Source organism: Xyrauchen texanus, chromosome 6 (genome assembly GCF_025860055.1).
Source record: "Xyrauchen texanus isolate HMW12.3.18 chromosome 6, RBS_HiC_50CHRs, whole genome shotgun sequence".
Classification (NCBI taxonomy): Eukaryota; Metazoa; Chordata; class Actinopteri; order Cypriniformes; family Catostomidae; genus Xyrauchen; species Xyrauchen texanus.
The window spans coordinates 35,704,820-35,720,950 of NC_068281.1; the positions used below are offsets into that span (position 1 = coordinate 35,704,820).

Sequence of the window (16,131 nt, forward strand, 5' to 3'; positions counted from 1 at the left end):
AAAGTTTCAGATAGAAGAATGATACCACATACATATCCACTGCATAAGTTTTGGGTTTAATAATAGACACACAAATACAGCTTTCATCTTTGCGTACAATTAATTTAGAAAAATGACATCACATCCTTCCATTCATAAAATAATGCCTTGAAAGTACACATGAGGCAGCAGGATTTCATTGCTCCAATGTTTTTCTATTACATAGTATTTTTCAACAAGACAGCCATTGATGTGTTCAAATGTTCACCTTATTGTTTGCATCTACATGCAACAGAGTGGCACCGCTATGAAACAAATAAAAACGAGGAATCAATTTTCTTGCCAGCTTAATGTGCCACATCATTCCTATAAGCTTGCAATCTGCTTAGAATTAGCTTGCCGAATCATTTTCTAATAAAGAAAACGTCTATGAATGTTAGAGTAATCATACCCCTGTGGAATAAATAACATTTAGTGCAGGAACGTGTGTTCTTTAAGTACTAGTACATTTAAATACATATCCAACATCAGAGCTGAAGCATGCACGCTTTTGATTCTACAGTACCGTCCAAAACTGTCTTTCCTGAGCCTTCATAACCCAAACATGAGGATTTCATCCACTATGACAACAAATTCATTAATTTCTTAAATGAGGCAGTACCCCCACAATATCTATAGAAAGTTGCAGTGGAATCCTTCGCTGTTTTAGTTTTTACACAAATCGTGGACTATTTAGTTTGGGGAAAGCAGAATCTGTCTGGAACGCAGTCGAACACAGAAATCAAATGCTCTTTGAACTGTGAAAATGTGCTTTCGGTCTAATTGATTACAAGTGCCAATAGGATGTGGATAGGCACAGTATTTACAAATATGAGGTGTACACGAAGAGGTTTAATCCATCTGTCTGCTTTGCATCCAGCTGTGTGCTGTGGTGAAGCTGTAAGGTCCTTTGCTCGAATGCTTTAAAAAGAAAAGAAGTGCAAAAGAACGTGTTTTTTGGTCCCCTTAGGGTCCGGCAGCAATTCAGAACATCTACAAAGAGCATGTCTCTACTTCAATCTTCTCCTCTGCTTGGGAGCTCTCTGCTTCCTGATGGCTGATACTGGGCCGTACAGTCACCACAGGCCCTCCTCCATGGATGGAATAGAGAAAGTTCCAGGTCTCCTCGGATATCTGCCCTGAATCTGCACCTGTAAGGTAGAGAGAGGGACAAAATGTATGTTTTTATTGTGATCAGAATTTTATGATGGGCAATTGAGAGAAGTAACGTAAGAACACCCTTTAAAGCCAACATGAACTTCAAAATGAGCCTTACTTACTTTATTAAAACATTTCCTTTGTCTTATTGTAAATGATTCATTAGTGCACATTAATAAAAGGGGAAAAACAAGTCTTGTAAATGTAAAAAGTTTCTCCGCCTCTGAAACAACTTTGCTTTTTTGCTGATGTCATTAAATCCTCTTATTAATCCCCAATGTATAAAATTAAGTTATGCCCTACACTTCTTTTGTTGTTGAGTATCATGTGTCACACAGAAATGCATCATATTGCAAAAGTAAAAAGGGTTCCAAATGCATTTTATTGTTGGATTTTAAAGTCATCTTATGACCGATCTAATGTACTGTATGTAATGAGTTTCCTAATGTTTAACATTACCTGACTTTAATGTGATGTGTCCATTTTTATTTACAGCAATCTTGGAGTTATCAATTGGCCCTGGTGGGTCTGAAAGACATAAGACCATCCATTATCGGAACAAACCCAACATCTCAACCAAAGTCAAAAGCAAGCAAAAAACAAGTTGCAAAAAAGTACTTTGAGATCTTCTTATATACCAATATTGGATGAATATTTTCCTAATTTTCAATTTCAAACATTCAGACACTTTAGAATTATTACCAGTAGGGAAGGGAAATTACTTACCAATGTCCTTGCCTTTGACAAAGTCCTCCCATTCCCGGAACCACTGCATGCTGATACAGTATATTACCACAGGAGACTCCTCCTCCTGAAACGCCTTGTTCAGCTATATGAGGGACAGAGGCATAATACAAAGAGCACATGAGAAATATACCATTAGAGAAAATGCAAACTGAGCATTTTCTCATAAAATATCTTCCTGCCTCATTGTAGCTAGGACAATAAAAACCTAGTGAGCGACCTTGCTGTCTACTGCCTAACGTTCGAAAGGCTCTACATAGAAAGCAGCGCCAGGCATTACACATATAGCACTCCTCATGTCACGCAGTTTGTTAAACTGATTCCTTATAGAGTTTGATGCTAGCATGTTGCTATGCCAACTGCGCAATATTAGGTAAAATTGTGTATACATCCCATTATAATGAATGGTTATGGCTTCTTCTGAAAACAAACCTTACTGTAACACAAAAAATGACATTGTAGAGAATTGTGTGCTTCCAATAGAGGTTCTGCAACCTGATTCAGGCCTGACAGGGCCCACCAAGCTGTCAGGTTTCAGACTGGGTTCGGGTTTTGTAATTAAAGGAATATTTTGGGTTCAATGCAAGTTAAGCTCAATAGACAGCATTTGTGGCATAATGTTGATTGCCACTCAAATTAATATTGACTTATCCTTTCTTTTCTTAAAAACAAAACAAAAAAAACAATCCAGGTCACAGTGATGGATTTACATTTACATTTACATTTATGCATTTGGCAGACGCCTTGATCCAAAGCGACTTACAGTGCACTTATTACAGGGACAGTTCCCCTGGAGCAACCTGGAGTTAAGTGCGTTGCTCAAGGACACAATGGTGGTGGCTGTGGGGATCAAACCAGCAACCTGCTGATTAACAATTATGTGCTTTAGCCCACTACACCACCACCACTCCTTTACACCACTTCCACTTACAATGGAAGTGAATGGAACCAATTTTTTGGAAGGTCTAAAAGGCAGAAATGTTAAACTCATAATTTTATAAAAGCACTTACATAAATTATTTTAAAACTCATGTATTATTTGAGCTGTAAAGTTGTTTAAATCGTAATTTTTACCATAATTTTAGGGTTTTTTGACATTACATTGTCAAACAATGCTGTAAAATTAGATATATAACTTTACACAGAAAAGGTTTTTAAGCAATTTTATCACACTACAATCATGTTAACATGCATATTGTTTATGTCTTGTGACTATACTTTTGAAAAAGTAGGGGGATGTTCGCTGTCTTTTTACAGATGCATTTTTAGAAATGCATCTCATGGGGGATTCAGGTGACGCTATGCAAGTGTTGATCGCTTGAAGACGAGCTACACTTAAAGGTGGGGTATGTGATTTTCTTTTTTGACCATTTTTTCAAAATAACTTGAAATCCTATTCCTAACCCACTTACTGGCTGTAAATTAGAAGCACTGAAATGAAAATTAAGCAATTTAATCATCTGTGGAACGGGCAGGACTCGAAAAACTCCAGCCAATCATTTTCAAGACCATCTAGAATCATTGGACAGAAAATGTGTCAATCAAACGGTCGTACCATGCCCCCTCCCCCACCACCCTGGCTGCGCGTGTCCCGTTCGATGCGCATACTCAAAGCTCGTGACCCAGTAACAGGAAGCGATTGTATTTATGTATGGAGAATAGAGCTTTTATAGTGCTAGTGGGGTTGTTCCACATTTCTATGAATCCTGTTTTGAATAGAAGACCGCTGTACAGACGCCAGGGCTGGCTATGTTTTTTTTTTACAGTTATGAGAAAATCAGCTCTACACCTTTCAAGAGTGGTATGCGAACCCCTCCTCCTGCTGTGTCAACAATTTGCTCTGAAAAATTGTCTGACAGGTGAATGCACTGTTTGACTAGTGAGTCTAGAACACTGCTAGAACACTGCGCATCTGAGTTTTCGCTCGTGCATGATTGCTCGTCCATGTTTTTCGAATGGGTGGAGTCAGGGCCAGCGTTGGAGGAGAGAAGGTAGGACCTTAGAGTTGTGTATTTTCAAAATCTGCCGGCCGTTTTGCAAATCACATACCCCACCTTTAAGCTTTGCTACAATTAGCCTTTTAAGCAATATTAACCGGTGAGAACCATAGAGTCATCACAAGCATTTACAATTTAAATGTCTTGAGTAAATTAAAGATAATTTAGGAAGATTCATTGGTGTTTTGGCTCAAATAAAGGGGTAAAATCTGATTTTGTCTAATATTTATACACCTACAGGTCCTCAAAAAATTAGCATATTGTGATAAAGTTCATTATTTTCCATAATGTAATGATAAAAATTTAACTTTCATATATTTAAGATTCATTGCACACCAACTGAAATATTTCAGGTCTTTTATTGTTTTAATACTGATGATTTTGGCATACAGCTCATGAAAACCCAAAATCTCAAAAAATTAGCATATTTCATCCGACCAATAAAAGAAGTGTTTTTAATACAAAAAAAGTCAACCTTCAAATAATTATGTTCAGTTATGCACTCAATACTTGGTCGGGAATCCTTTTGCAGAAATGACTGCTTCAATGCGGCGTGGCATGGAGGCAATCAGCCTGTGGCACTGCTGAGGTGTTATGGAGGCCCAGGATGCTTCGATAGCGGCCTTAAGCTCATCCAGAGTGTTGGGTCTTGCATCTCTCAACTTTCTCTTCACAATATCCCACAGATTCTCTATGGGGTTCAGGTCAGGAGAGTTGGCAGGCCAATTGAGCACAGTAATACCATGGTCAGTAAACCATTTACCAGTGGTTTTGGCACTGTGAGCAGGTGCCAGGTCGGTGCTGAAAAATGAAATCTTCATCTCCATAAATCTTTTCAGCAGATGGAAGCATGAAGTGCTCCAAAATCTCCTGATAGCTAGCTGCATTGACCCTGCCCTTGATAAAACACAGTGGACCAACACCAGCAGCTGACATGGCACCCCAGACCATCACTGACTGTGGGTACTTGACACTGGACTTCAGGCATTTTGGCATTTCCTTCTCCCCAGTCTTCCTCCAGACTCTGGCACCTTGATTTCGAATGACATGCAAAATTTGCTTTCATCCGAAAAAGTACTTTGGACCACTGAGCAACAGTCCAGTGCTGCTTCTCTGTAGCCCAGGTCAGGCGCTTCTGCCGCTGTTTCTGGTTCAAAAGTGGCTTGACCTGGGGAATGCGGGGATGTTTCTACTCTAGACTCAGTCCACTGCTTCCGCGAGGTCCCCAAGGTCTGGAATCGGTCCTTCTCCACAATCTTCCTCAGGGTCCGGTCACCTCTTCTCGTTGTGCAGCGTTTTTTGCCACACTTTTTCCTTCCCACAGACTTCCCACTGAGGTGCCTTGATACAGCACTCTGGGAACAGCCTATTTGTTCAGAAATTTCTTTCTGTGTCTTACCCTCTTGCTTGAGGGTGTCAATGATGGCCTTCTGGACAGCAGTCAGGTCGGCAGTCTTACCCATGATTGCGGTTTTGAGTAATGAAACAGGCTGGGAGTTTTTAAAAGCCTCAGGAATCTTTTGCAGGTGTTTAGAGTTAATTAGTTGATGCAGATGATTAGGTTAATAGCTCGTTTAGAGACCCTTTTCATGATATGCTAATTTTTTGAGATAGGAATTTTGGGTTTTCATGAGCTGTATGCCAAAATCATCAGTATTAAAACAATAAAAGACCTGAAATATTTCAGTTGGTGTGCAATGAATCTAAAATATATGAAAGTTTAATTTTTATCATTACATTATGGAAAATAATGAACTTTATCACAATATGCTAATTTTTTGAGAAGGACCTGTATGCTGATGATCAGAACTTTTTATAGATCTTGAGGGAAAGCTACAAGCAGCTGGGTTCCTTCATGATCCGGTTTTGGGAGGAGACTTCAATCTTTTAATGGATCTGGTCCTTAATCATAGTGATGCAAAAGTATATTAGACCCTTTCAAGGATGTGTAAAAATAAGAAAAGGAAATTATGTAGATGGCACTTTAATACATCACTATTACAAGACCCAGCATGGGTCTTGTAGTAGTTTAAGACAGAAGTAAATGCTTATGTAGAAACCAGTTGGTCCTCAGTGTCCTCTGTGGGGGTGTGGCATGCGAGGAACTTAAGGCAGTTCTTAGGGGGCAGATCATACAGATGAATGTTTCATTCATTAAAAAGATCAAAGCACAGGAATTCATAAATTAAAATCTCGTAAAACAGCTTATACTGTAGGAATGAGTTAAAATCCAAATAGTATTGCCAAAATGCAAATATCATCAATATCAAAACTGAAAACAAGAACATAACATTTCGGTGCACTATTACAAAACATTTCAGCACCATACCAGCCCCATAACACATGCACAGATTGAACAGTCCAATGCGTCAGAGGAACATTCTCAATATTCACAAGAGCATTTCTTTATAGTTTGTCCCTCTGACAATTACTTTTTTTGTTTTACGCAAGCACAAGCGAAGCAACATTAGATTCCTTTGTTGATTTTTGCAGATTTCGTCAAATGTTTTGATGCCGTTGTATTTTACTCTTTACATCTGTGAGGAGAGCAGCTCTGGCAGCACCAGTGTATGTACAGTTGAAGTCAGTTTACATACACCTTAGCCAAAATTATTTACACAATTCCTGACATTTAATCGTAGAAAATATTTCCTGTCTTAGGTCAGTTAGGATCACTATTTTAAGAATTTGAAATGTCAGAATAATAGTAGAGAGTGATTTCAGCTTTTATTTCTTTCATCACATTCCCAGTGGGTCAGAAGTTTACATACACTTTGTTAGTATTTGGCAGCATTGCCTTCAGATTGTTTAACTTGGGTCAAACTTTTTGAGTTGCTTTCTACAAGCTTCTCACAATAAGTTGCTGGAATTTTGACCCATTCCTCCAGACAGAACTGGTGTAACTGAGCCAAGTTTGTAGGCCTACTTGCTCGCACATACTTTTTCCATTCTCCCCACAAATTGAGGTCAGGGCTTTGTGATGGCCACTCCAATACCTTGACTCTGTTGTCCTTAAGCCAATTTGCCACAACTTTGAAGGTATGCTTGAAGTCATTGTCCATTTGGAAGACCCATTTGCGACCAAGCTTTAACTCCCGGCTGATGTCTTGAGAAGTTGATTCAATATATCCACATAATTTTCCTTCCTCATGATGCCAACTATTTAGTGAAGTGCACCAGTCCCGCCTGCAGCAAAGCACCCCCATAACATGATGCTGCCACCCCCATGCTTCACGTTTGGGATGATGTTCTTCGGCTTGCAAGCCTCACCCTTTTTCCTCCAAACATAACGATGGTCATTATGGCAAACACTTACATTTTTTTTCATTATAGTTATAATAAAATCAATGCCTGAATGCAATCTTTACATAATCCCTTTTATAATTTACTAAAATCATCCTCAGTCTTGTCCGACGGGCCGTATTCAACGTCACTGTGGGCCGCCAGTTGCCCATCCCTGTTTTAAACAATTTGACAGAATATCTAAGTCAATTTTATGTAATGGTAGATGCATTTCAGTAAATTACATAGATCAAGTGACAAAGGAGGTTTTATGCCTCTGCAAAATGTTGTTAAGTTACTATGCTTTTAATCTCAGACACCTGGCCTCTTCCACCTGAGATAGCCACTCCCTGGTACAACACTGAACAAGCGGTTGTTACCCAAATCTCACCATTTCAAAGTCTTTCTATCAAACTGCCTAGAGAAGTAAAAATATTTTTTTTCACACTTAAAGAACATGCAGAATGGACAAAGGTTTCCCGTATGTTCAGTTTTGATATTTACCTAAATGTTTCCTCAAGCATATGGCTGAACCCCACATTGTGTATTAAAAAGTCCCCCTTTTGCTGGAAAGAATGGATTGAGAGGGGTGTTGCTACAATTGTTGACCTTTATGAAAACGGAGCTTTGAGATCATTTGAAAATATAATGCAGCAATTTGGGATTTTTAGGTCTCAATTTTTCAGGTATCGACTTTGTACTATTTTTGGTGGTAGTACACAGCCCCTAAAGCAACAGACACCCTCTGTATGGTGCTCACAGCCTTTAGAAAAGGGCATGAAGAGTAAGTGTATTATTCCTCTTTGATTCAGAGTCTTGGTGATGGGTCCTTAACTGCTCTTAAGAGGTTATTGCAAAGAGATTTGAACTTGGTATTGAAGGATGGGGAGTGGGAAAGTATTAAAAAAATTTTAAAACAATGTCTAGGGACGCAAAGGTATGCCTTATTCAGTTTAAGATTTTGCATGGTTTCTTCTGGACTCCCTCTAGATTGTTTAGGCTTGGTCTAAAAGACACACCTACCTACTGGTGATGTCAGTTGGAGAATGGAGACATAGCTCATGCTCTGTGGTTCTGCAATAAGATTTAAGAAATCTGGGTAAGAGTCCAGAATTTTATCTATGAGGTTTTAGATACTCAAATTTCATTCTGCCTCAGACTACGTATATTGGGTGATGGGGTGGTCATTAAAGTAGGTGACAAATAAACAAAAAGCTGGATCCAAACTAATTGGCAGATAGATCATTCTTAGAGGATGGAAATCAATTGGCGCGCCCTCATTTCTAGAATTGTTCACCGAACTGTGCAGGGTGATGGCATTTGAAAAGATGTCATATAAACAGCTTGGCAAAATAGACATGTAAGGTAAGAAATGGGACAGGTATTTGGCCTTTCTGGAGGGCACTCAGTGAGGACCATGTGGAGAGAAACAGAACTGTGGTGGTAATTGTAAATTCTATTATTTGTGGAAATCTTTCTTTTCTCTGTTTGCTGATTTTCATATTTATTATTTTCTCAAATATTTATTTTGTTTGTTTGCTTATGTGTATGCATGGTGTAATTTAGAGATTGGTTGAGGGACAGGGTGGGGTTGGGGAGGGGAGGGGGAAATAATGGGAGTTAAGTTTATTCTGTGTGCATGTGTTTTGTTTATTCCATGTTTCGCATAATAATCAATAAAAATGTTAATAGCAACAAAAATATTGCTATTGTTAATATCACGAATTTGGGTTTGGTTCCAGCTCTGGCTTACTGTAAAATCTATAATTACGGGTCAGGTTTGGGCTTAAAATCTGATGGTAATGGACGGTTGGGTCACACGTATCAGGTACAGGTCGGGCTTGGGCTTTGTTTTAAGGCATGTGTAGACCTTTAGCTTCCAACATTTGGAGAGGTCCTTTTCTGTAGCATTAAGACAATGCCCCAGTGCAGAAAGCAAGATCCATAAATATAGTGAATATAAATATAAGTACGGGGTTAAACACTAATTATTTTAATAAGAAATATTTTTTTTAAATCGCTTTTATGTACGGAGTATATTTATAATCAGATTTATATTCAAGTACCTTTGTTAGGTTAGCTACAAATTACAATAAAATTGGTACAATAATTAATACCTCTGCTTTGTCAAAATTTAGTTTAAGGAAATTACTTGCCATCGAGTCTATGATGTCATTAATACACTCTGCTAACTTAAAGAGTTGGGAAATGTCATCTGGTATGGAGGAAATATAAAGCAGAGATACAATTTTTATGAGAACAACAGAAGACCTAATACAGAGCCTTGAGGAACTCCATACTTGTGTTAGATCTGACAGTTTCTCACTCTATATTAGGTGTCTTTTACTACTGTGTACTTGCATTAAATGCATACAATATTATGTATTTACTGTGTAACAAAAACATTTTCAGCAAAATTCTCACAAGATTCACATCTGCTGCTACTGAGGTTAAGGTACGGGTAGGTTAAGGAGTATAGGGTTAGGGGTTTGAGTTAGGTTTTAGGATAAGGGTTGTGTTAGGGGTAAGGTTAACAGTGTTATTACAAATTTAATTAATTGAGGGTACTTTAAATGTAATTACAATGCAACAGCTTATTTGTACATAAGTACATTCTATCACATGCTTAAGTACATAGTAGCTAAGGACACCTAATATAAAGTGGGACCCAAAGTTGTAGCGGTCAGCTACCGGATAAAACAACATCTCTCTCCATCTTACTTTTTTTTCTTTTTCTATTTGCTTATTGCAAAGCATTTTAGGATTGCTTTTTCACAAAATATATGTGCAATGCTGCCTTAGAGTTTAACTAAGTATGTATCTTAGAAGAGCTTGCAGAATAGCCTTTGTGTCTGGAGAATTCCTATGATGCCTTAAAAGGCTCTATAGATAGGTAGCTTACACGATTGTGGACAGAGCTAGAAACAACATTTACAAGACAAGGACAGAAAGAAAGATAATACATTTATGTTATCTATCATTTGGCCTCCTTCATAACTTGAACTGAACTGAGTCTGTGGCTGAAATCAAGTACTTCTGTTCTCATGAATTAATAATGACTACCATTTTGGGGGAAGTGTGTGGGGGTCACACATCTGATCTCAGTTTGAAAGAGCAGTTGTTGTGGTGATGGTGAGGGGGAGGCTGTGTGCACATATTAAGAGCCCAGATAACCGTCCGGGCGTAAGACCAACTGAAAAGACCAGACACTCTACACATCCCTTTAATTCTACAATTGTACAGTAGCTCCTACCCGCACAAACATATCCAGCTCATTCTTGCGTCGTTTCTCCAGCTTTTCGATCTCAGTCTGGCAGGTGTGGCAGACGTACAAATGATTGATAGCAGGACCACCTCCATATCTAACCAATAGAAAGCCAACAATTAGCTTTCAATAAGAACCAGATCTTCCAAAGTCATAAGAGCTTGCAGCAGCAACAAACTATACCTGCTATACAGATGATCCCAAACGTTTTGAGGAAGCATCATTACAAGATCATCAATGGATGTGGATTTATTTGGTGGAATACCTGTCAAGGAAAATGAAAAACAAGAGATCATATTACAACTACTAAATGATTTAAATATTTCTAGTGATTTATCATTAATAAAATGGGCATCCCCCTTAAAGTCTTTACTTCCCTTTGTTTTGAGTCAAAGAGGATATTGCACGAAAATAGAAAATGTAGGCTTGGACATTACTTTATTTACTGGAAATTGATCAGATCAGGAAGGTATGCAAATCAGAGGTGGAGCAAGTTAATACATTTTGATGAAAATCTTTTTTTATTTGCAATAACTGAATCATGCACAATAAGACCACGAGCATGTATTAAAAGTAAATGGGTTAAATTTCAATTTCATGTTGACTTCAAAACAACTTGCACGATTTCAATGTTTAATGCGGTGAACATAATGAAGTCAATTTATACTCAGGAGAAAAATATATTTTTTGCAATCAGATCTTGTCCTTTAAATCTAGAGCATATGAATCAGTTCAAAAGAAACAGATCAAGGGGAAGAAAAAGCTTTGAAATGTGCTCTGAAAAGATTCATATTTATTCATTCACCTCATACTGCATTCTCATGTTTACTTTGAAGAGGAAGAGAGACAAAACATTCAGTGAAAAGAATGTGGCAGCGCAATGCAACTTAACCTCTGTAAAGCCAATTTGCAATCATGTCTGGCGTGAGGTCGATCTTTAGCATGTAAAATACTTTATAATGATCATGTTTCAGTGTTAAATGGCGAAGGCCAAGATCTTCGTGAGAGTGATCCTTACCTCCATGGGCACACAGGAAGTCGTTGTTGGAAATGGGTCCTGGCTCGGCAAAGGTTTTGAACTTGTTCAGCCACTGGCGGGAGATGTAGAACTGCAGGAGGCTGGGCTCCATCATGTTAAGCAGACCGTTGAACTTCCGCCTCTCCTTCTGAGCCTCGTCATTACTCTTCCTGTTACACACACAAATAACATGAGCAGAGTTAAGCAACCATCACTTTACCACAATATTGAGATTTACAGTTAGAATAAAGGCCATCCATCCTGCTCATCACAACCTTGAGCTTCTAAAAACAACTGCGTCTTTATTGTTTGATGTTTAAACCGCTAAAACAGACAATCATGGAAAAAGACTCAACTCTCTTAATAAACTTTGAATGGGTGCATTTCAACATTCTTACTTGTAAAAGAGCACATATGCCTCCGCGTTTTGAACACAGGACTCAGATACTTCAGTAACGCTTTGGTCATCAAACTGGTACCATAAGTGGTTCAGCTCATTCCTACAATAGGCAATGTAGTGACCACCTAGAACAAAACAAAAACCACAAGTATTATTAGAGATAATACAATGCTGATATATTATAAATAACTGCCAATTGCTTACATTTCTTAGTCAAAATTCAATCAAAAATATTTTATCGTAGAATGTGCATTATCCATTGACAAGTCTGTTGGTAGATTTTGGAACTGACATTCGGTAGAATGACCACTTCCGTTAGGGCCAAAACTTAGCCTGCACAAGAACTTGAACGCAGACGCAAGCTCGACTTCATGCTTCCTGAAATGTGTCAGACCGTAATTCAGAACACAGCGCAACTATGTGTTGTGTTCTCAACATTGCCGCAAGGGACCTATAGCGAAATCAGTGTGAATTGTACGCTTTTATGATGAGTTTTCTCTTTCAACTCAACTACTGTCATGGCGGAGTAACAGTTTGAAAAGAATATGTCTAAGCAAATTAAAAGTCAATATATTTATAGCAATGTGATGAGGAGGAGGGCAAGGCCGAACCATGAGTGCACACGGCCGGCCCCCAATGACTCGTTCTGGTCCACCCAGGGAGGAGCGCTGTCGTCCACCAGAGGGTGGAGGAGTGATCGAGGACCAGGCGATGGCATGTCTGGGAACCGGCAAACAATTGTTTTTCTCTCTCTCCTCTCTCTCGGTCACTCCACCTCGCTCTTTCCCTCTCCCCTTTTCCCTCCCCTTGTCTCCCCCCCAGGTCTTGAAAGGTGGGGAAAGCCTGCCGGCAGGCACGGCCAGAAGGGAAGTACGTCATGCGAGGCAAAGGAAGGAGGAGTGTGACGAGGAGGAGGGTGGAGCTGGGCCGTGAGTGTGCACGGCCGCCCCCCAATCGGGCTAATCAGCCAAGGAGAGGGATGAAGCTGAGCCGGATGAAGTAGTTCGGGAGAGAGTGAGCCACACGCAGCTGCCTTGTGTGTTAATGTTTATATCTTTTAAGTTTTCAATAAACATTATTTTGTTTTGTTTAGATGGTTCCCGCCCCTTCCTCGCCCATTTTATCCCTGTAACTAGCAACTTTCCTGAATTACACCTAAATCCAGTTTAATGGCACAGATGTTTGAAGGTAACTCTATCGCCCTCTAGAATATTGAGCTTTGTTCCCACCACGGTAATGCAAGAAAGCACGTTAAGCATGTTCAACCGGACTATGCGTTGGCAATCCAGTGGCCAAGCGCTCAAATCTGCATTCACATACTTGCATATAGTATGTTTCGGCCTTTAATCAGCCCTTCAGATACAGTTATTATCAGCCAATGCCAATGTCTCAAAATGGACAAATATAATGGGATTAGTCAGCCTCACCAATACAGTGACTGATCACTGGGTGATTCTTACGAAACCTATCAAGAAAATATCCTGGTCCTATTTTACTTCAAAATCAAAAGAAACATTACAAAAATTAGAAAAGTAGAAAAATAAAAGAAAATTATATTTTGCATATAGAAAATAGTCTATTTTTTGGGGCCATTAAGGTTTATTGTGACACTGTTATCATGACAGTTACACACATTTTACACCCCAATTCTCATTACAGCAATGCAAAATAAGATGGCCATTATGATATTTTCATTACCGCAATGTGAACAAAACATCTATTATTTAAATTGTACAGTACTGACACATCACTGCCATTAATTTCTGCTGATTTTGATGAAAAAAAAATTCACTGTACAATAGCATCTTTTGCTGTAATACAGTAAAAAAACTGATAGTGTTCCGGTAATGAGAATCATCATTGAAAACAATGGGAATAGTTAAAGTAAAATGTAACGTGTAACAATAATGAGCAAATACCTGAAAACATAAATATTACAACACTGCAATCTCGTAAAGTATTGAATGCTATGTAGTGTAGACAATATAATCAACAACAACATTTTCTGCCCATCCCCCATGTCTGTAAGTCATGGCTCTAAAAGATCCCACTTACTGCTGGCAGTGCCATGGTGACAGATGACTGACAGCAGGTTGTAGGTGGTGGTCTGGGCAGAGCTGTCCTTGGCTAGGAAGGGCTGCATTTCGAGGCCTTCCAAAGGGAAGGACACATGCGTGCTGATTTTGGTGGAGAACATAAGTTCATGTCTGAAACGCTTGAGGTGAATGCACAAAATCTGCAGGGGAGAGAATTTGAACAAAGCAGGAAATCAGCAAGGTTTGCTGTCTGGAATATTTCCAACACAAATAACTGCAAGATTGTATTGTGCCTTCATAATTGTTTTACAGCATGATTGCACAACCAAACACAAAAGCCAATAATGAACTACACTTTTACATTTTTGGAAGAAAATGTGTGGTGTTTGCACATGTAAAACTTGCCACCACAATGCTAGGGAGCTGTATGTGTTGCCATGTGGTTGCTAAAGGGTTTTTACAGTTGCTAGGTATTCTGGATGGTTGCTAGGAGGTTGCTGAGGGATAAAGTTACATAGGGTTGGGGTTTGTTCCAATCCCTAACAATAAGTATGAGCAATATTAATAGTAATACTTGCCTTAGCAAGCACCACTAATAAAAATTACTATTATATTTACATCAAAATTAACACTAGAGTCAACCTTCGCCTGCCCTTCAAGTACTGCACTAAATATAGAGAGATATCAAAAAGTTCTTGAGGAAGAAAAGTTTCCAGTTCTTTGAGATTAGCAGAGGTACATTTGCTTCATCACATTCCAGTTGTGTAGGCATAGATGGATGGAATAGATTTGGATAGTGGTATTCATGTAACAACTCTATATTTTGTTTAATAGTCTGTAAAGGTACATTTTCATCCTGGAATAAGCCTATAGGAACTTTTGAGAGGTACAGCAATGGGGGTGGTGGGCACAATATCCAGTAAAATGGCCTCATATGTTTTTGGCAGTTCTGCAATCATGCTAAGCAATCATCAGAGCAAATGGCTCCCATAAGATGTTTAACAGCTGACAACAGATATTGTGGGGTTGAAGGCATTCTTAAACTCTCCAAACATAAGTCCACTGAATGTAGGATACATATGACTCATCAGAAAATATTGCCCATTATATTTCCATTACTACCCAAGAGTCCAGGTTTTATGCTCCTTACAGGCAGCCTTGGTACAAGGTCTTAGTATACAAGCAGTTTTGTCATGTAAGCTTGGCAAAATATTAAATGCTTTATGAAGCTTTATGAAGATGCGTACAGTTTTGATGAGACTGGGCCCAAGCTGTGTTCTTATACAACTGTCATTGAGCATCAACTTGCAAACAATTGTTGCTTTCTGCCAATACACTTTGTACATGATTGTTGTATGAGTCATTATTTTTTAGCCCCTTTGTGACTGATTCACCTACAGTTTGGGAACTCTGCCTACATTGCAATGTGTTAGTAAGTGTCAAGTGTCAGATCTCTTGTATAGATGACACACAATGCTCAATAGCAATCAACCCAATGTAACCCAATGTGTTTGTAATTGTAATAATTACTTCAATGATAAACTCCTTTTGTCACGTTTTGGTAATTTGGTCCAAATCCTGTAGGCTGATATAAATCACAATTTTTAAAAGTTTAAAACTGAAATGTCTTGTAAAATATAAACGTGAGTATGTATGGTATCCATAATAACTTATCTGTGCACTTACCTCTGGCAAACTCTGAACTTTGCAGAATTTGACTCCATTTCGTAACCTGAAACAATCAAAGAATCAAAGTTAGCCTTTTAATTTATGTAACAGTCACCTTAAAGCAGATCGCAAGGTTAACTTCATATTCAACAACAAGGTCAACACTCACTTCTTGCATTTTTCACAGCTGTACATGTTGTCCCCTGAAAAAAACAAAAAATAATCCCCAGTAAGAATCACACTTGTGTTCTAAACATCAATAATGAATTCCATTAAGTTAAAAAGTTTCAATATACATCTTTTTTACTAAACTTCACACAACAAAAGACATTTGGTTGGTATAAAATTCCTATTTTTAATTAAATAGAGAGGAATTTTCCAACCTTTTAGTTCGTCCCTGGCAAAAAAGGCAGCCAGACAGTCCTGCAGCGTGACCACAGGACCCCAGAACCAGCTACGGAAAATATAGAACATCAATAAATTAGTGCTGTCGATATAGCGCGTTTAGCTCAATTAATTAAACAAATGCAATTAATCATGTCCCA

At 38.6% G+C, this 16,131-nt stretch overlaps 1 protein-coding gene across 1 annotated transcript in view; it reads right to left on the reverse strand.

The window, feature by feature from the left end:
- Window positions 1-43: 43 nt before the first annotated feature.
- LOC127645488 (ubiquitin carboxyl-terminal hydrolase 33-like) overlaps window positions 44-16,131 on the reverse strand; it is a 41,739-nt gene continuing 25,651 nt past the window's right edge. Inside the window, exons 14-24 of the mRNA XM_052129128.1 lie at window positions 15,970-16,040; window positions 15,756-15,789; window positions 15,605-15,650; window positions 13,938-14,118; window positions 11,881-12,007; window positions 11,483-11,652; window positions 10,648-10,729; window positions 10,453-10,561; window positions 1,903-2,005; window positions 1,636-1,704; window positions 44-1,169 (exon numbers count right to left, since the gene is read on the reverse strand). Of these exons, the coding sequence (XP_051985088.1) occupies window positions 1,012-1,169; window positions 1,636-1,704; window positions 1,903-2,005; window positions 10,453-10,561; window positions 10,648-10,729; window positions 11,483-11,652; window positions 11,881-12,007; window positions 13,938-14,118; window positions 15,605-15,650; window positions 15,756-15,789; window positions 15,970-16,040 (1,150 nt within the window). The 3' untranslated portion in view covers window positions 44-1,011. The remainder of the gene's footprint in view (window positions 1,170-1,635; window positions 1,705-1,902; window positions 2,006-10,452; window positions 10,562-10,647; window positions 10,730-11,482; window positions 11,653-11,880; window positions 12,008-13,937; window positions 14,119-15,604; window positions 15,651-15,755; window positions 15,790-15,969; window positions 16,041-16,131) is intronic.